This window comes from Manis javanica, chromosome X (assembly GCF_040802235.1).
Source record: "Manis javanica isolate MJ-LG chromosome X, MJ_LKY, whole genome shotgun sequence".
In the NCBI taxonomy this organism is placed as follows: Eukaryota; Metazoa; Chordata; class Mammalia; order Pholidota; family Manidae; genus Manis; species Manis javanica.
In genome coordinates, this window is record NC_133174.1 from 17,851,049 (window position 1) to 17,872,673 (window position 21,625).

At 40.2% G+C, this 21,625-nt stretch overlaps 1 protein-coding gene across 5 annotated transcripts in view; it reads right to left on the bottom strand.

Annotated features, from left to right (window-relative positions):
* Positions 1-21,625, bottom strand: part of PCYT1B (phosphate cytidylyltransferase 1B, choline) — a 115,779-nt gene that overhangs the window by 39,951 nt on the left and 54,203 nt on the right. For all 5 annotated transcript variants that reach the window (XM_037026417.2, XM_037026419.2, XM_073227640.1 and 2 more), the window contains 3 exons: positions 17,148-17,264; positions 5,075-5,226; positions 2,572-2,650 (listed from right to left, as the gene is read on the bottom strand). In XM_037026417.2, coding sequence (XP_036882312.1) covers positions 2,572-2,650; positions 5,075-5,226; positions 17,148-17,264 — 348 coding nt within the window. The remainder of the gene's footprint in view (positions 1-2,571; positions 2,651-5,074; positions 5,227-17,147; positions 17,265-21,625) is intronic.

Genomic DNA, 21,625 nt, shown 5'->3' on the forward strand with positions numbered 1-21,625 from the left:
GAACTGGGCGTGTCCTTCGCCTTCGCCTTCGCCTTCACTCAGGTTCACACCCCAGGGGCAGTGGGGCAGGAAGAGACCCCATTAGAAAGCCCAGGGCAGAGGGGCTGACATGCTGTTTACCTCAAGGAACTTGGGGAGAAAATGGTCTCACAGAGGCCCCATGCCAACACGGGGAGGTCTAGGTAGAGTGTTCCTTATCATCATAGGGGTCTGACATGACTCCCTCCCACTGTCTTCCAGTAGATTATGGAGGACATTTTTAAAGTTCCCAGGGATTACGGAAGGTAGCTAAGGTTTAAGATCAGCATGAATGCTGGGTGGCACACATGTGGACAGGGAAGGGATCCTACAGCTGAGGCCATCAGGGGCCAAAGGAAAGGCCAAAGGGGGAGGAGTCCAGGGACCAGACAGAGGTAGCAGCTGAGTGTCAGGGGGCTGCGATGGGGGTCGGGTAGCGCAGGTGATAGCTGAGCACAACTTGATACCCCACAACAGAAGGTCAGCAAGAACCAAATCCCCACCCCATGCCAGGCCAATACATATGCCCCAGAAACAGATCGCCCCAGGAGGAAAAGGCCAAGAGTTGATTCCACACAGTCTAAGTGCAGACCTAGAAGGGTCTGAATTACTTCAAAGGTTAAGCATGTTTTTTCCTGTCATCTGTGGAAATGGGGTCTTCTAAGTAAGTTTGGCTACTGAAATTACTCCTGCCCCCTTCCCAGTTGGTCCTTCCCCCGCAAGAGATTCACTCATGGTATTCCCATCTGAGTGGCATCTCACTCCATGTGCCACACAGAAGTCACAACCACTGCACCCTGCCAGTCTCCCTCTCTGATTTCACCTCTGCACACCCTGTACTATATGACAACTTCTTCACATATGCCCACCTGTGGACATACCTCCCCAACACTCGGGATTCATGGGTCAACCAATGATGGTCAAAAACATCCAAAGATGTAATAGGCTGCCTTGGGAGATAGGGAGCTCCCCCTTGTGGGAGATGTGTAAGCATCAGTTCTACCAGGAGCTAGCAGTGGTGCCAAGGGGAGCGTAGGAGACTAAGTTAGTGACCCCAAGGAGCCCATCCTACCCCAAGAGTCTGAAGGTCCATGAGCACCAGAAAAAGGCTATAGTGGCAGCAGGTTCAAGGAGAAGGATGGTGGGACCAACATGGGTGGAATTCCAGTGGCCCCCACAAATTGGGGAAGATGGATCTGATGGAGGATGTCAGCAACAGGGCAGCTTGAGTCAGGTGTATTAGACTTCATGAAATCCCTAGGTAAAGCATATGGTAACTCACTTAACTAGAGTATCTGCAGTATGCCAGATAACCGTTTAGTATATATAGGAAGGTATGCATGGATGCACCCACAGTACCTCCACATGAAATGTACGGTAGAAAGTAAAATAGAAAATAACCCAAGCCATTAATCTACTTCCACGCCTACCTTTAGCTAAACTACCAATTCTAGCCTATCCCTTCCTCACTCTTCCTTGCTCCTAGATTTTCACGCAGCAATAGGCTTATGCGTGGTTTACGGGTGGTAGTCTGATGAAGGAAGGTGGATGGAGAAGCTAAGAAATTCAGGTTACTGTACTGTCCCCCCACCTCCATCTTGGACATCTCCATTTTTAAGGTCAGGAAAACCGTCTGACCCTATAGGACAATAGAAGTAATTACTTTTGCCCCATCTGTCTTTTGAAGTAACCCAAATGAATATAATCCAGGGAGGCTGGGTGTTTTAAAAATCCCAGCAACGGCTGTTTTAATTCTTAGGTGACTATTGGAGACCTTGTGACACAGACTGAAAACCTCAGCTCAGGAAAATGATGAGTGTTAGGCAGTGCATGTATAGCAGAGACTATTTCTCCATTATACATTCTCCCAAAAGAGCTCCTATAATTTGTGATTTATATTCTCTTGCTTATTATAGGACAGAGCAGGAAAAATGCAAATTCACAGATAAAACTTTAAAGATCTTTCATGCAGATCATAGTTGTTTTTGAAACAAGTCCAATGGCAAGCCCTTACATCTTTCACTGAGACTGTTGGGCTGTGGGGCCATGGCAGTTAGTACTCTGGCACCTGTCATCAGCATCTCCTCCAGTAGAGGGCTCTGCGAGCAACTCAGCAGTCAAGAGACCAATGGAAAGCAAACAAACTGGATGCAAAGGTCCATATAATTCAGACCAAAATGTCACCCCTTACATCTAAATAGGTTGGAAAATTCCACAAGACAGAGTGTGCATCCAAATTACCTATGCAAATGCTTCCATGCCCTGTGTCTTGGTGAAAGTCCTTGCAGACAGAAGGCTTCCATCGTAAGCTAACTCTCCATCATACTCCCTGAAAGCACTCTCTTGTTCATCTAGCATTTAATGATCACTGCAAACTTACCATGACGTCTGGCATGACTGAGCCTTAGCACATGAGCAGAGAGGCTCATAGAGGCTGCTTGGGAGACATCTGAAATCCCAGTGCCTTGTATGTCTATGCTACAAGCCTGAAGCAGACATCTTATTAAACCTGATGGCCATGCCACAGTGACAGGCGAGCACAGGAGAACTCACCTGCTTCCTTGATATGCTTGTAAACATCATCAGAGCCAGCGGAAGAGTATGGAATGTCATCGTGGGCCACAAAGTCAATCTGTAGGAGAGAGAAGAGAGATGTCACCACTGGGATGGATGTGCATGTCTGCAATTTGAAAATGCCTTTTTGAAATACAGTAATTGTAATAAGCAGTTTATAATATGGACTTGAATCCTTGACTGAAAGGTACTTCCAACTGTCTCCATTTCCACAGACGATGGGAACTGGGTGGTTTCCCCTCTTTGTCAGTGTCTCTCTCTCCTACCTCTGACAGTAGGTTCTCTTGGTCTTCTGTTCTTCTGCCTCTAAGCTTGCTTAGAAAATTCACTCATTATTCAGATTTTAATCATCCCTGCTATGATGAGGAACCCAAATCTCCATTTCCTGTTCCACTGATGGCAATAGGCCCTGACACATTGTATTTCATGTGGTGAAAATGAATTCACACCTCTTTTCCTATTTCATCTTCATAACCACCTTGTTAGGCAGGTAGGACACATATTACTATTTCAGCTGGGACAAAAGGCTGCTGAAACAAAAAAACTTGTCAGATTTGCCTAAAGTTGCCCTTTCTCTTTCGCCACCCCTTGCTGTCACTTTAACATCAACGTGCCTGGAATTTAATTCATCCTGAAAACTGGTGCCCCCTTCCAATGTCACCTGCATTTTCCCAGCTTACCAAGGCCCCAAACACCTTGGCATCAGCCTTCTTTCCCTACTTCCTTCAGTCTCCTTAGCACATAGGTCCCATGTTCCCCTAGGGAGTGTGTGCATACATGTGTGTGTTTATGTGTGCGTATGTGTGTCCTCTCCATTGCCACTACACCAAACCCAGGGCTCTGCCACTTGGATCATGGACAGCAGCCTGGACCTGACCTTCCTCACTAGGTTCCCTCCTTCGGAGCCAGCACTCTGTCACACGGTGGGAAGGGGTCCTTCTTACACAGAGTCTACTTCTTGTTGTGCTAAGCCAGCTGTCTTCACTACTTCCCTCTCTCCTTCTACATCAGGTCAGAACCTCTTGGTTAGCTTTCAGAGCCCTTTATAATGAGGCTTCGCTCCATCTTGAGAGATAGTTTAGAGTAGCAGTTTCATTTGCCTGTCCCACCACTGACTAGCTATATAACTCATAAATCAGGCTTTCTCAACCTCAGTACTAATGACATTTTGAGCTGGATTATTCTCTGGTGGTGGAAGGGTCTGTCCTGTGCACTGTAGGAGGCTTAGTAGCACCCCTGGCCTCTACCCACTAGATGCCAGTAGCACCCCTCTAGTTGTGACAGCCAAAAATGTTTCCAGACCCAGCCACATGCACCTTGGGGGTAAACTCACCCCCACTTGAGAATCACTGGATTAAATGACATCATTATGTAAAAGTGCTAACTGTAATAATTGGTACACAGCAAGCACTCAATAAATTTTATTATTATTAATTCTATTCTTAGTACTCACACTTAGTACCTCCTCTTCTCCAATGTATAACAACAACATCTCAGGGTAGCCAAGAGATTGAGTGTGATTCATGTAAGAGCAAAGTGCTTAGCACAGTGCCGGGCACATGGTAAATATTCAATAAATGGCAGCCATCATCATCATTAGTATCCCCATAGATACTTAGTAAAAATGTGTTAGTGATTGCTGCAAGTAAATCATACTGTAGTTTTTCCTTTTTCTTTTTATTCTTGCTGGGAAATTGTCTCTTCTGCTATTACCCATGCACATTTATCAGTGTTCTCTCTTCTCTTCTGCATCGTGAATTTAAAAATAGAAAAGAAAACTCTTAGAACAGCTTAATCTTATTTTTTTTTGTACTGCTTATAAAAGGAAAGAATAGCTCCTAATGTGGGACTGGTAGGGAGATACAAAGCACATAATTTGATGCAGATCAAAAGAATTGCACATGTTTTCAACTAATAAAAATCTTATATCAGTAGGAGTCGCAGGGTCACAAAATCAGAGATATATAGCTCTTTCCTTAAAGACTTACCCCTGGCCTTCTAGATAATATGTGCATTCATTCAGTCCATGAAAAATGATGCCTGTGAATCTATAAGTACCAATAATGACGATGGTGATGATAATGATGACATTTTTGGAGCTCTTGCTATGGGCCAACGAGTGTTCCAAGGGTTTTACTTAGATAATCTCAGTAGAGGCTCAGAACAGCCCCATGAGGAAAGCACCAGTGTTACCCCCATTTTGCAGGTTAGGTAAGTAAGCTCAAGGTCACACGGATAAGCAGAGATATAGGCCACCCTTGCATATGGGTAGTCTAGCTACAGAGCCCATGGTGAGGGAGTGAGAGGGTATCCATCCCCAGCCTGGGGCTGAAGAAAGGTGCTACATCAAGGCACACAACATGACAGCTCCTGAAGTTACCTCTTTTAGGAACTGGAAAAGGCTTTATTGGGCTTTCTGGGTATACGCTGCAGAATCACACTCCCTAAATTTGCTACTGAGAGAATGTAGAAGAACAAGTACCTTATGCTTTTCCAGGAACTCTGGTGTGAGTGTCCACGGAGCATCTCTGATGACTTCATCCACATAGCGACAGTGTCTGAGAGCTTCATATCTCTCTGCTTCATTCATCACAGTGAAACCTTTAAATTTGTGGGTGAGGTCGTCACTGCAGACTGAGACAGGCAAATGCATTAAATGCCATTAGCTCGCCTAGGCCCTGTTCACAGCCACCCAAGGTCAGACATGGCTTCTCAGCAAGACAAAAGGAGCTCAGCCTTGCCAGGTGTGCAGCATAATGCAACTCAGTCTTTTACAAGAACAAAGGCTCAGGAAAGCAAAGCAAGCTGAAATCCACCAGCAGTTGAGAATTTCATTTTAGTGCTAATTATGACTGCAACTGCTGCTGTGGCTTTTATTAAAATTATTCTCTACACTACTTAAGTGTGACTTTCATAACTTTTTATTTCCCTATCCCACCCTTCAGTGAAAATTACTATTCAGAAATAAAATTACCAAATGAACAGAGAAGTCAGAGAGAGGAGAGGAACCCAGAGGCCTGAAATAGAGGTTTGAACAATCAGTTCCAATTCCTTTACTAGATCACTGTACTTAGTAATACAAGTGTGATTCGCATGCGCATGCACATACACTTCTGTTCCCTGGATTGAGATCCAGTCACTGCATATGGGGCCAGGAATCAAGAGGAGAAAGTCACAAAATAAAAGGTCTACCATAGGAGAGCTCACCCTTCCTACATCTCATCCTTTCTAGCTCTCAGGATCCTGAATCCTCAAACAGGAATTAACAGTCTCTGCCATCAGCCTTAGAAAGGATTTTTTTGAGGATTTACATAAAAGTGCTTTGAGATAAAGTAAACAACAAATATTATTCATTATTCTATCCAGGACATATATTTTTGTTGGCAAAGGCAGCTTTCCTACCTGTCAGGAAGGAATGTCATTGTGGGTACAGTCCCTGTTTACCAACTTCCTGGTAAGGGGCTTGCTGCAGCCAGTGAGACTACCCTGACTGCTCCTTAGGATGAGTTTTTTTCTTTAAGGTACTATGTATTCACAATAAATTTACAAATTTTATATGTGTAAGTTATGTTTCAAAACCAAAAGTGCCCCAATCATTTTCTTGGAATGAAATCATGAACCACATCCAGAGACACATCTGGCCACAGAGCAAATGCAACCAGTGGCCACACGCAGCATCTTGGGAAACCTCCTCCTGCAGTCCTCACACACGCTGCATGCAAACTGCGTGGGTTCTGCCTGCCCAGTGCCCCCGGGAGCCACATTCTCTCACCACCTGCACCCCCATTTCCAGCTCCTTCACCATCTCTTCCCTGGATTACTGCAGTGGCCTCCTAACTAGTCTCCTCATTCTAGCCCTGCCCACCCTCAGCAGCCTGCTGTCATTGGCCAGAATGGTCCCATCAAAACCTGCCAGATTGTGTCATTCCCAGGCTCAGAAGCCTTCCCATTTCCTTCAGAGTAGCAGAAAAAACTCCTCTGGCAGCCTACAGGCCCCTACTGGATCCATACCTTTGCTCCTCTGACCACATCTCCTGCTGCAGCCCAGCCCCTGGCCTCCCTGCTGTTTCCCGAAACCACCAGGAATGTTCCTCCTCAGGTCAGGACTTCGCACTTCCTGTTCCCCAAACCTGGAACAGCCGTGCTCCAAACACCCACAGGCCTCACTCCCTCCCTTCCCTCAGATCTTCCCCATCACCCTATTTAAAATGCCATCCCACCCCCCACCACAAGCAGTCCGCACCTCCCTCCCACATTACTTCTGGCCATGGCACTCCTCATCATATAATTGTTGTACTTAATTTTATTTATTCTTGGTGTTCCTCTACTAAAACATGAGCTCCCCGAGGACAGGGACTTTTGTCTGTTTCATTTTCTGATGGCCCATAGTAGGCTCTTAACAAATAGCTTTTGAATGAATTAACAGTGCCTGATTTATATAAATGCTCTATAAGTGTCTGTTATGATTTAAAAAATAGATGCAGATTTATCTGCAGTCACATTTCAACAACAAACATGCAAATAAGAGACTAGTGTGTCTCTAGATACACATGTGTATGTCTATATATCTCCTATACACACTTGCTGAGAAGTTGTATAGACATATACAGAATACAATACAAAATAGAAAACATTATAGTGGTTTACATTACCAAAATACCACCAACCACATGGCTGGCTCAAAAAACTTTGATGAGTATCAAAATCACCTAAGAAGCTTGTTTACATGTAAAAATGCCCGAACTCCACTCCCCAAGACTTTTGAATCAGTGGGTGCTATGTTCTGAATGTGACCCCCCACCCCCCGCCAAATTCCTATGTTGAAATCATAACTCCCAAAGGTAATGATATTAGGAGGTGGGCCTTTGAGAGGTGCTTATGTCATGAGGGTGGAGCCCTCATGAGTGGGATTAGTGCCTTATGAAAGAGATCTCTAGCACCTTCCACTGTGCGAGAAACAGCAAGAAAGCCCCGGTTATGAACCAGGAAGAAGGCCTTCACCAGAAGGAGACCACGTTAGCACCTTGATCTTGGACTTCCAAGCCTCCAGAACTGTGAGAAATAAACCTGTGTTGTTTTTAAGCCACCCAGGCAGTGGTATCTTGTTACAGCAACCTGAATGGACTGAGACAATGATTGTGGACTGGGACACATGCAGCTCCATTTTTGACAAGCTTCAGGGATGATTCTGATGCGTACAACATTTGAAAGCCTGGGAAACATATTATGAACATCTTCAGTAAAGAGCCCAGCCTGTTTTTGAACCACCCATCGCTCCACCTGGGGAGGGCAGTGCAGGTAATAGGGCCATAATGACTATATTACGTATTGCCTAACTGATTGCATTGGCTTTTCACCTCATGAATAGGAGTTATTTATGGGTCTAGATATACAATTTAAAATTGATCTAAGACTTTAAAAATGTTCTTTAGGGACTTTACTGAAATACTACATCAAGAATAATACTGAGCAGCAGAAGACTTAATATCCATCAATTTTCTATCATAAACAACACAAAATTAGGCCAAGCCCTAGCCTCCCCACTTTTGAACCTGCACCTGAGTAATTTGATACAACTTCTCTATGGCCAAGATAATGGCCTCCTGACAGAGCACAAAGAAAATAAACATCCTGTTGATGCCAATACGGGGTCCTATTTTCATATCCTAGGAGTGACCCCAAGAAGCAGCTGAACATGCTGACCAGTCATTGTCTAAACATTAATTATGCCCCAAGCAGCACTGTTGTCCTTGAGTCTTGGCAAAGGCACTCTGACAACCAGATGGCAAACTCTGAGCAATGGTGTTCCATGGGTGATTTTTGTGATCTTTCTGGGAGCTCCTGCTGCAGCTAACCTATCTTGGCAGCTCACTGCGTTCAAAGAGAAATATTAACCAGAACCCTGCAAGAGAGAAGATATAACATAGGGGAAGAATGTTGGAGCCCAACACACTTGGGTTCCAATCCCAGCTCTGCTATGTATCACTGGGAAGTTACTCAAATTCTCCTAAGACTCAGTTGTGTGTCTTTAAAACATGGCGAAGTTTTGAGAATTAAACTTGATCATCTGTGCGAGCAGAGAGTAATTCTCAATAACCTTTGGCATTTAGTAATAGTGGGGATAATGCAGGACCATTTCTGGAGATAGTCATTTGTGTTTGGGGCTCTGTCTTTTCCCTGAACCCCTCCAAGCAGGTACCCAGACTCTTGGTACAAACTCCCTCCTGTGAAGTTCAAGTTGCTGGTAGACTTCAAGCCTGCCTCCCTGGCTGCTGTTTCCCCAAAGCCAGAACAACTTGGGGGAATACTGCAAGGAAGAAAACAGAGAGAAGACTCCTCCAAATGAAGAAGAGGCCAAAGGTCTGAGGACCCCACAAGCAGCAGCTCACTGTAAGCATTTTATTTGCTAACTACACACGTCATATCAACAGCCAGCCTTTCAACCACCAACACAGAACACCTATTCAAAAGGCCTCCCTAACTCCCTCAGTATAAAACTCCCATTACTTGGTTTGTGATACTGAAGAAAGATAATCTAAGGCAGTGGTCTTCAAAGTACTGGGCCACACGTACTCCTGGGGATACGCAAAGACTTTTCAGGAGCTATCTAAGCACAGGAAGCTTTAAAGGAATCAATTTCCATATCTTCAGCTTCCAAGGGTATCCTTTCCTAAAATTAGTGGGCCCAAGAAAGCCTCTGTGTCCAAAATCAGCCTTACTCCCCTTTACAAAATAAAAGCACCATTGCAAGGGGTGGGGAGTTAAGACTTCAGGCCAGACCAAACAGAAACCTTGTTTAATGACCACTCAAAGCACCAGGATCCTATCTATAAAAGCTTCCTTTCCTTCCCTGTCTTACACACATTTGTTAGAGCTGAAGCCGTGTGTTAGAAACTAATTATGAAGGAGTGGAGAATGATGCAAATTTTTGCCTGCCGACTTTGCCTCTTCCTTCTCCCAACTATTGTCAAAGTACACAAGGACCTTGAGAGATGAGGCCCAGGACTTCAAAGCAAAAGGAGCCCTAGAAAAAAGTACTGAATGCTAAAAATGGCTTTTTCGTGTAGGTAAGGGTAAGCATTTTTCCAGCTATGCTCAATACTCATATTGAATCCTAAAACTGCCTTTTCTTTTTTAGTTAAGAGTAAGCATTTTTCCAAGCTATTCACTTCAAAATCGCTTTAATAAGCCAAAGCTGTATAGGCTGGTATGGCTGCTTCTTCCAAATGTATTTTCTGAAGTTATCACATTTAAAAAAAATACATTGGAATAAATACAAGGATAAAACATTTACATGATTTTTTTCAGATTTCATATGCATTACTTAAAAAGGAGGTTAAAAATCTATTTTATCAACTCATATCATAAAATACTTATTCTACTTACAGATAATCCTTACCCCATTTCACCTTCTAAAATGTTTATTTTCTACCTCCTCCTAACAAAAATAAAATATCTACTGCCAAATTATTTTTTAGTAGTATATTCCCTTTTCTATCTTTAAATATATAGGAAAAGTATCACCATAGTATCTAATAAAGATAATTAAGTTATTTCTGATTTTTATAACTATTCCTAAAGGGAAAGCACTATTTGATACACACACACTAATATTTAAAGAAGGTATAAAGTACCTTTTAAAAAAATCACACTCCTCTCCTTATAAATATCATATAATTTATAAATTACATTGCATTACTATAAATTAAGCACATTAATTTATTGCCTTGTTTTGTGACTTATTAGATCTGCATACATTATTTTACTCTTGACTGACTATTTTATACAATGCATCCTATAATTTGTTTCTCAGTGGTTTTTATAAGCTTCTTGAAATAGATGAATACATTTGAATTGAAAAGACTGCTTGGTTTCTAGATTTTTAGCAGATTTGACAATGAGGACTGGCTTTGCCAATTAGGTTAATGGTATACTCTGCAAATTTAGTAATCTAAACCTGCGGCCCCAAAGTTTTGGGTTTTTTTTTTTAAGTTTTAAGCAAATGATAAAAATATTTTATCAAAAGTTATTGGACTGTCAATGGCATAATGAAATTACTGATATTCCCATTCCCCAACCCTTTCTGAGCAAATTCAGTTGAATAAATTACTTTTAAGTAAAAGAGTAAAGGCTACGATTAAGAGTCATGTGATAAATCTTGGTAAGCCCTTTTGTTACACTTCCCAGAAAGGGAGAAAGCAAATGATTCCAATAGCTGGGAAACAAATCAATTTTCAGGTCAGGTTGTTTCTAATGTATTGCCTACAACAAATATGAAAGAGGGTCTTAATAAATAGTCACTTGATAGACCATTAAATTATTCTGATGACAGTAACTATTTTTGTGATAGATGGCAAATAACTCATGAGTTCAAAGATTTCGCAGCATCACTATAACAAACTTCTTCCATTCCTATCTGAATATTTGTGTGAACAAAATATTTCAGCACTTAGATCTACACCAAAGAAAAATAAGAATAAAATAAGTGATAAACCCTGTCTCATTCTAGCAATAATATATTCATTCAGAAATGGGATCCCATTCATCTCATTTAAATTTTAGAGAACACCAAATTGGATAAGTACCAAAACAAAATCTCAAAAGAAGCCAGAAGCCAAAAACACTTTATCTATAAAGGAGCAAGGATAAAAATTACCTTGGACTTCTCTTCAGAAACAATGCAAGCAAAGGAATTGAGTGAAATATTCACAATGTTGAGAGAAAAAAAAAAACCCTAGAATTTTGTGCCCTCCAAAATTACCCTTTAAAAGGGAAGGAGAAATAAAAATGTCCTCAGACAAAAATTGACAGAATTTGTTTCCAGTAGACCTGCCTTGCAAGAAACATTTTAAAAAGTCCTTCAGAGAAAAGACAAGTTCTTCAGAGAGAAGGAAAATGATATAGGTCCAGAATTCATAAAGAAAGAAAGAGCATTAGAGAATGAAAAAACGAAGCTAAAACAAAGCCTTTTATTTTTTTATTCTTAATTCATGTAAGAGATAACAATTTGTTCAAAAATAATAGCGACAATGTATTCAATTCCATATATATATACCTACATATAGGTGAAATGAATGACAGCAATGATATAAGGGATGAGAGGGAAGAATTAGAAATACTTTGTTATTGTAAGGTACTTGCACTAGTGATGTTTGAAAGTGGACTTGAATTACTTTAGAATGGATATTGCAAACACTAGGGCAACCACGAAAAAGGTGAAAAAAGAGGTAAAACTGATTTGCTAAGAAAGGAGGGAAAATAGAATTGTGTTGAATGTTCAAAGAAAACCATAACAGAGAAAGTGTGGAAGACAAAACTTGGAAAAAAGAACAAAGGCAATAGAAAACAAAAGATATGGTAGATATTAAACCAATTATACAGATATCACTCTGAACATCAATGGTCTAAATTCACCAATTAAAAAAGAAATGGTCAGAGTAGATAAAAAAACAAGACCCAACTTATATTGTCTATAAGAAACCCACTTTAAAGACACATACACATTCACAGTAAAGGGATCACGAAAGACACTCTATACCAACACTACTCAAAAGAAAGTGGGAGTAGGTACATTAGTTTCAGGCACAGCTGACTTCAGAGCAAGGAAAGTTATCAAGGATAAAGAGGGGCACTACATAATGATATGGGGATCAATACTCCAAGAAGACATAACAGTCCTTAATGGGTATATGCCTAACAACAGAGAACCAAAAATATGTGAAGCAAAAACTGACAGAACTGCAAGAAGAAATAGATGAATCCATTATTACACTTAGAGACTCTTAACACCCATCCACAGAAATGGACAGACCTAGCAGATAGAAAATAAATAAGGGCATAGTTAAACTCAACTATGAGCTGGTTATAATCAATCAGCTGGATATAATTGACATCTACAGACTATTTCATCCAACTATAGAAGAATACACATTGTTCTCAAGATCACATGGAACACTCACCGAGATAGACTACATCCTGGGCTATAAAACACACCTTAACAAATTTCAAAGAATAAAAATCATACAATGTTTGCTCTCAGACCATGGTGGAATTAAACTAGGAATCAACAACAACTAAATAGCTGGAAAATCCCAAAATACTTGGAGATTAAACAACACACTTCTAAATGAAAGCACAACTTATCAAAATGTGTGGGATGCAGTGAAAGAGCTTAGAGGGAAATTTATTGCATTGAATGTATATATTAGAAGAAAAACCTACAATCAATAATCTAAGTTTCTATCTTAGGAATCTGGAGAAAAAAGAGCAAATTAAATCAAAAGTCAGCAGAAAAGAAGAAATAATAAAAATCAGAGCAGAAATCAATAAAATATAAACCAGAAATCAATAGAGAAAATCAATGAAACCAAAACCTCTTTCTTTGAAAAGATCAATAAAATTGACAAGCCTCTAGCCAAGCTAACTAAGAAAGAGAAAAGACACAAATTACTAATATCAGAAATGAAAGAGTGGACATTTCTACAGATAACATAAACATTAAAAGGATAACAAAGGAACATTATGAACAATCTATGCCCACAAATTTGATAACCTAGATGAAATGGAACAATTCCTTGAAAGACACAAGCTGCCAAAAGTCATGCTAGAAGAAATAGATCTGAATAAACCTATATCTATTAAAAAATGAAACAATATTTAATAACCTTCCAAAAGAGAAAATACCAGTGCCAGATGGGTTCACTGATGAATTCTAACAAACATTTAAAGGAGAAATGATACCAATTCTCTACAATTTTTTCCAAAATATTAAAGCAGAGAGAATACTTCCTAATTCATTCTATGAGGCCAGCATTATCCTAATACCAAAACCAAACAAAGACATTAGAAGAAAACTCAGACCAGTATCTCTTGTGACCATAGATGTGAAGTCTTCAACAAAGTATTAACAAATTCAACAAGGTATAATAAGAATTATACACCACAACCAAGTGGGATTTATCCCAGGTATGCAAGGCTGGTTCAACATTTGAAAATCAATTAATGTAATCTACCACACCAACAGGCTAAAGAGAAAAATGACATGATTTTATTAATTGATGTAAAAAAGCATTTAATAAAATCCAGTACCCACTCATTCCAATTATATGACATTCTGGAAAAGGCAAAACTATGGAGACAGTAAAAAGATCAGTGGTTGCCAGGGTTTGTGGGGAGGGATAGAAGAATAGGCAGAACACAGAGGATTTTTAGGGCAATTAAACTATTCTTTACAATATATTCCAATAGTGGGTACATGTCATTGTACATTTGTCAAAACCTATAGAATCTCTAACACCAGGAGTGAACCCTAAGGGAAACTATGGACTTTGAGTGATAATAATGTGTCAGTATAGATTCATGGACTATAATAAATGTACCCCTCTGGTGGGGAGTGTTGATAATGAGGGAGACTATGCCTGTGTGGGTATATGGAAATTCTCTGTATTTTGCATTCAATTTTGCTGTGAGCATAAAACTTGCCTAAAAAATATAAGTTTATTAATTTTTGAAAATGTTGATATTTACAATATTCCAGAAATTGCCTCTTTTATAGCTATTTAAACTTAGGATGGAAAATTATAGATATCATCTCATAAATTTACAAGAAGGTATATAGTTTTTCAAAATTCTTTTATAAGGACTGTGGGGAACAAAGTTGGAGGACTCCTAGTCTAAGACAACAGTTTCCAACAGAGACCTCATCATCCCCTAGGATGCGTTTCTGGAAATTTGTGGGGTGTCTTTACTTGTGATTGGAGACAGTTATCAGCATTTAGTGGGCAGGATGCTAGACATCTTGCAGTGTGTGTGGCAGCCCCACAGGAGAATTTTCCCATAGCCTGCAGGACTGCTGAATGTCCCTGCATGGTTATTTAAAATTACTTGGGTCTAGAACCTAACTTTATTTTACATATAATCACTAAGTATTTCTAGAACAGCTATGACAGATGCTGAATTTTAGAGGAAGAGAGCTACCATATACATCAAAGGAAGATTATACTTTGTCTTGCTCACAATTTTACCAAAACACATTTGCCATTGCCCTGCCACTCACGGGTGTCTGAGCTGTGAATACCATGGCTCTGTAGAAGTTGGCCTACACACAGGCAGTTGCAGATTCCATTTAATAGACTCTAAATCGAATATGATTAAATTAGTGGAGACACATGAAATACAGATCGTGCTGAATTTTATTAATAGTGGTTAAAAAATATTTCATAGTATTGACATCCAGTTATTTAAAATAAGATAGTAAGAATAAGAATTCAGTGGAGAAAACAACATATTGAATACATTTCAATATGTTGTTTATGCTGCTTGTGGTTTTTCACTCTTACTGTCACTGTCCCCATAAGTCTTCATACCACTCTTTTATAGCCTTGTGTGTAGTACTGCTTCATTTCCCATCCATCTCTAGTCCCCTGTCACCTACTAAAAGATATGGTCTCTATGGTCATCTTAGTAGTTGAACATGCCCTTGATTTCCATGGAGAACCCACATAACACTCATTGAGGGGGTAGCTGCCTTTCTTTGTAAATCGCCCTTATAGGACATCTTTCATAGATTACTTGATGCCTCTTTTGCAGGAACCTTCTGAAAGACTTACCTCAGAACTCAGGGCAGAAAAAGCTGGTTCTTCCTAATGGAGCGCTATTAGCTCTAACATTTGAGAGCTATGGAGAGACTGTGGCTCCTTTTGTCGGGGCTGCTAGGAAGTTGAGAATTTCTTATTGGAGTTTTTCTCCTCTTCTGTCTTAATTCTTGGTTCTGAACTCCTGTCTGTATTAATTTCTCTGAGTATTAAGCCATCTGCTTTTATGGAAAGCCTCCATAAGATATATGAATCAATAAAATATCACTGTAGCCGCCATGTCTTCTCCACCTGTCCCAACATTATCGTCTTAACTGGTGAGAACACTGCCCAAGCAAGGATTTGTGTTCTGGCTTTTGTGTGCCCTTACTTCATATAGGCCTCTGCACCTCTAACCTCGCTACTAAAACATCCCTCCTTCCCCAGCAGCCACTTGCTCCCCTTACCCTATTTTATATTTCTTCATAGAGCCACTGCTACATATTTACTTGGCAGAGTCTGCTTCCTCCTCAGACTCTAAGTTCTCTGAGGACATAGACTGCTTTGTTCGGGGCTGCCTCCTCAGTGTACAGAATGCCTGGCACATAGTAGGAACTCAGAAAAACAATTGTTACATGAAGGGAACATTCAATGAACTAGTGAAACCATCGTTGCCTGATGCCCTAGAGAGCTGCGGATATTAATTTACTGCCTTCTCCAGTTTACAAGAACGTACTGACAGCTGTACGTTTCATTCGACCTTACTTTTAATGTGATAACCCAGGGCCACGGCTAGTATCCCTGTTAAGTGTGACCCACACCTAACCACCTCCAAACTTGAGTCGCCAAAATGACCAAAGCCCGAACACTGCAGAGGTCTCCCCAGGGCCCCAGCAGCTTAGGGCCAGACACCAGGTGGCAGTGCTCACTCAAGAAAGGGTTTTCCACTCAAGATAACGGGAAATGAACAAGTGATGGATTCTCTGCCTGCCTTGGGTTCCCTCTGCATGAATTGTCTAGGAACCATTGCCTCTTATCACCTCTTCCTTCTGGAAGGAATTCCATTCAATAACCATGTGTTCACCATTCTCAACAAATCCTGCAGAAGGGCTCCTTTTAAATATCCAAAAAGTAGTTTTAAACTTGCAGAAGACAACAAAATACTTTACAAAACAGAACAGTCTCTTACCAGCACCTTTTTTCTCATAGTTCAGTTCTAAAGTTTGATGGTGCCTAGTTCATGTAAATCTGCAAAAAGTGACCACGGTGAAAGTACATGCTGCTTCCAGGAGCTACAGAGGTGAGAAACAGGTCCCCCTAGTCAAGTACTATCCCTTTTACCCAACTGAAATCTGGAGGCCTTCTGGAAGAGGAAAACTGCCATGTATATTTAACCACCCTTCTCTCCCCACAAGCTTATGAAGCCAGTCAGTTCCTTCATTGTGAACCAAGACTGCCTGAGTATATAAATCTCCATTTCTTTAACATAGCATGCATAAATTCAACCTATCAGGGCTGTCGTGAGCCACTGCTCTCAGTACAACATCGTCCTCCGTGCCGTGCGTCACACAAAGGAAACGGACAATGACCTTGTTTACCCTTAATCATCCTGAACCCCTTTAGCTCTCTCAGGTTTGAAGTCAAAATAATACTGCTTTTCTCCTAACCCTCTAGAAAAGTCTAAAAACAGAAAATGTATCATGCCCCAAACACAAAATGAAAGGCACTAAGGGAAAACATGAAGCAGTTATCCTTGGTGGTATTATTATAACGTCTGTCTCTGTGGGGATTGGTGGTATACAGTCCTATGATGGAACTTCCCCTGTGGCTTTTTACATGGCATTGAAAATTTCAGGCAATGAATAGGTGAGCCAGTCTGGATTGACTCAGGAGTATTAACAATGTGAGGTTTTAATGATGGAACTCTGAAAGGAAGCACATTATAAAGGAGTTTTCTAGACAAAGAAAAAATATACTTCTTACCTCCTACCAACAAGTAGCTGTTGGGAAACAGTGTTTTTGCTTGCATAAGTGCCCTTGCATGACCTGAGTGGAAGAGGTCAAATATTCCATCTGCATACACTCTGACGGGCCTGTCAGCTGTGGAAGACAGAGAGCATTAGCAGCAGAACTGCAGAAGAAGGAATCCCAGTTACCTGACTCTATTCCATCAGTATACCACCGTAAGTTTACCTGACAAAAACACAATGTCTACGTACCATCAGTTTTGTATTAGCTCGTGAAATGAATTTTATGAAGAACTTCTTCCAAGGACATGAAAGCAGAGTAAAAATACAACAAAATTAAGATCAACCCAGAACACACATTTTAGCCACCAGGGAAGACAAACACAGAGCATGGGAAGTTCTCTAGATCCAGAGGAGAGTCCCAGGTGTCTGAGCCAGCAGATTCAGACAGACCAGGCATAACCAAAGCGTTGGCAGAGTCAGCCCAGCGGGAAGATCAAGGTAGGAGCAACTGAGGAGCTCAATGAAAAGAACAAATGACTTCATCCTTGAGTCTTGTAGTCTTGAATGAAGACCCCCAAGTCCTGTTCCCAAAGGAAATGTGCTACAGTCTGCTGTCTGTATGAGACAGTTGTGCAGTTGTACACCTTTCTTCCCAACTCCAAGTCACATCAGTGGCCTGAAATCAGCCTTGGTAGGAGTATTTACACCATAGAGATTTGCCAATGTTACAAATCAGGGCTTATTTCCCTCTGGGGGGCTAACTGTTAAACATTTACAGGCCCACCTGATTTTATTGCTCTTCACTTTACTCTGCTTTGCAGATACTGTATTTTTACAAATTGTAGATTTCTGGCAACCCTGAGTCAAGCAAGTCTGTCAGCGCCATTTCCAATGGCATTTGTTCACTTCGTGTCTCTGTGTCACATTTTGGTAATTCTTGCAATAGTTCAAACTTTTCCATTATTATATTTGAGTTGCAATCTCATGACAAAACTAACAGACGAGGAGTTACTTATTATGGATGAACAAAGAAAGTGGTTTCTTGAGAATGAAACTACACCTGATGAAGATGATGAGAACATGGTTGGAATGACAAAAAAGGATTTAGACTATTCCATAAACCTAGTTGATAAAGCAGCAGCAGGTTTGAGAGGATTGACTCCAGTTTTAAAAGAAGTTCTACTGTGGGTAAAATATTATCACACAGCATCACATGCTACAGAGAAACTGTTCATAAAAGGAAGAGTTCACTGACACAGCAAACTTCATTGTTGTCTCACTTTAAGAAACTGCTGCACAGAGGTGAGGCTTAGAACCTCATCCCCCCTGTTTTGAGAGAAATCTTCTGCATCCGTGGATGTTTTGTTGCCCTTGTCTAGCTTGGATTAATACTTAGTCTATAGGCACAGACCTGATCATCTACATTTGCCCTCTTACAGCACTAAATTATGTTTTCTACCTTTATCTTGCATCTACCACATCAGCATTTTATTAAAAAAAATAATAATAATAATAAGGGAGAAATGTGGGATTCACATATAAATCAAGTATAAAAATCAAACGAATAATCCTATCTGACTTGATTGTTTATAGTTCATGATGTGTGATCAAAACTGAAAGTTTCTGTGATATGACTGCCCTTGCACTGTTCACCATGTAAGAACTTATTCACTATGTAAGAACTTGTTCACCATGTAAGAACTTGTTCGTTATGCTTCAGAAGATCGGAGACTGTTGAGAACTAGGCTTGGGGTTGATTAATGATTGTGCATTGAGTCCCCTATACAGAATTTTATTGTTGTTAATAACCATTTGATCAATAAATATGAGAGATGCCCTCTCAAAAAAAAAAAACTGCTGCAGCCACACCACCACCTGATCTGTCAGCATCCATCAACATTGAGGCAAGACCCACCGTCAGCAAAAAGATTATGACTTGTTGAAAGTCCAGATGATGGTTACCAATTTTTAGTGGAACAGTATTTTTAAATTATTTATATATTTTTAGACATGCTATTGTACACCTAATAGACTACAGTAGAAACATAATTTTCATACACACTGGGAAACTGAAAAATTCCCTTGGTTCACTTTATTGAGATACTTGCTTTATTGCGGTGGCCTGGAACTGAATCCCCAGTATCTCTGAGGTCGGCCTGCACCAGCATGCCACTACAGAAAGGTCACTCCCTAACCTCACTGGTATCATAACAGATCCGGGGGGAGGGGACACATACCCCCCAAAAGAAGGGAGGGTGCAAAAGTTACACATTGTGGGGTGCTCAGGTTCAGAGGCAAGCAACCAACACTACAGTCCTTCCTAGGTAGAAAGATCAAGCATGAAGAGGACACAACACTCTCACAGTGGCTGGGAAGTACCATTCCATAAGGAAGAGGGATTCAATTCACCACAGCCCCCAGGAGCCAGGAGGCTACACAAGAAACTTCGCTGAGCCAGCCCGAAGACCCATCTCCTCAAGTAAGAGGAAGACATTGGGGGTAGAGGTGTTGGGGGCCAACTTTTACACCATCTGGACTCTCCATGAAGGAGCTAGAAAGTGAAAATATGGTTGGTGAACTACAAACTGAATATGGTGAACTGAACACACAATCACACACACACATATCTCCACTTCCTCCCGAACACCACAAGAAGTACAGAGAAAGAATTAAAAAGGTATAATACCCCAAAGGTAGAAGACACCAGAAAGGCAATGACATTTTGGAAAGTTGATTGTCAAGTGCTGAGTGCCTACAGGGAACAAGAATCAGGGGATGGGGCAGGTAGGGCAAGGGATTGCTGTTTGTTTTTTGTAAGCCTAAAAGTCCTACTGAGTTTTTAAACTACATGTATGTATTATATTGATGTTATAAAAATAAACTTAATAAAAAAAGAAACCAGTGCAGACTTCTGTTGAATGATCTTTAAAACTTAGATTTAAAATTGTGATTATTTCTTGATGTAGTACACTTCATCAATTTGGAACATAAATTAAAAGGAATTTTACATTAATAGATTCAGATGGTACAATGTTTCTAATAAATTAAATTTCTCTAATAAAAAACTCAAGAGACTTTCTGTCAGATAGGGAATTGCAATTATTCCCAATTATACACCATTTTGAACAAACAGAATTGCCTTCACAGGATTATACTGTATTCTAAATAAGGCACAGTAAATAGAAAATGCTTTGAAATAACAAACTGTCTAATGAGGGATCCTTGGTTTCAATGCTCTTATTCAATTTGAATTCAATTGAGGAAAATTTGTTTTAAGATATAAACCCCACGGGAAAGCAGATGGCAGTTTTATAGAACTTTTTGTTATTGATTCAGAGGTGATCAAGATAAATGAATTCAGGAAGCAGGGAGGAAAGAAAAGAAAGATGACATAATTACTGAGAAAAAGGCCATTTTCTAAGTCTTTGAAGAGTATTTGTGGAGTTGATTTTGCAATGAGCTCACTTTTAAAAATTGTAGTGTGTCAGCAACTGCCAGACTGGGAAACTCTGCAGGACCCACCTCCACAAATAGAACTTGGTCTCTTCAACAAATAAATGTCAAGAAAAAAGAGAGAGAGAAGGATGGGCAGGGACCTGCAGTTTAAAGGAGATTTAAAAGACCTATCAAACATATTGTAATGTATGGACAACATTTGGATTTTAGTTTAAACAAACTAGAAATAAATGATGACATAAGATAATTGGAAACTGGAACACTGGATATTTGATGATATTAAAGAATTACTGTTAATTTTTAGGTGAGATAGTGGTATAGTGACTTATTTTCAATATGATCCTTTTTTTAGACATCTGTACAGAAATATTTATGGATGAAATGATAGGCAGTCTGGGATTTTGTTTCAAATAATTCAACAGATAGCTGATGTGAGCGTGCATGAGGCAAGACTGGCTATGGGTTGGTGGTTGTTGTATATGGGTAATGGACACATAAAGGTTCATTATATTGTTCTACTTTTGTGTATATTTGAAATTCTCCATAATAAAAATTTTTGATAGAATGTGGTTTTTTTTAGTTTGTATATTTGTTTTAGTTTTTTGAAGTTTTTTTCTGGACATCCTTTTAGGTATCTGGGGACTGTTCAGAACCTCCATGTTAGGAACCACTGGCCTGTTAAGCTGGGGGTTGACAATGATCACTAGTAAGAACATGACTATTCCATGGCCATCATGGAGAGACCTTAAGGTGGCTCCTAACGATCCCCGCCTCTTGGTGCTTATGCCTTTGTGTGAGTACCCTCCCTTTGAAGTCTGAGTGGGACTTGTGACATGCTTCTGACCAGTAAAACCTAGCAAAGATGATAGATGTCACTCCCATGATTATTTGGCAGTATGTAAGACTCCATGTTGCAAAGTCCACGTGATTGTTTCATAGGTCACTTTTCACTGAAGCTGACATTTTTTTAAAAGGGAAATTCAGTTCTAATTTCCTATTTTCCTTCTCAAAAAGGGAATTTGTATTATTTTGTTT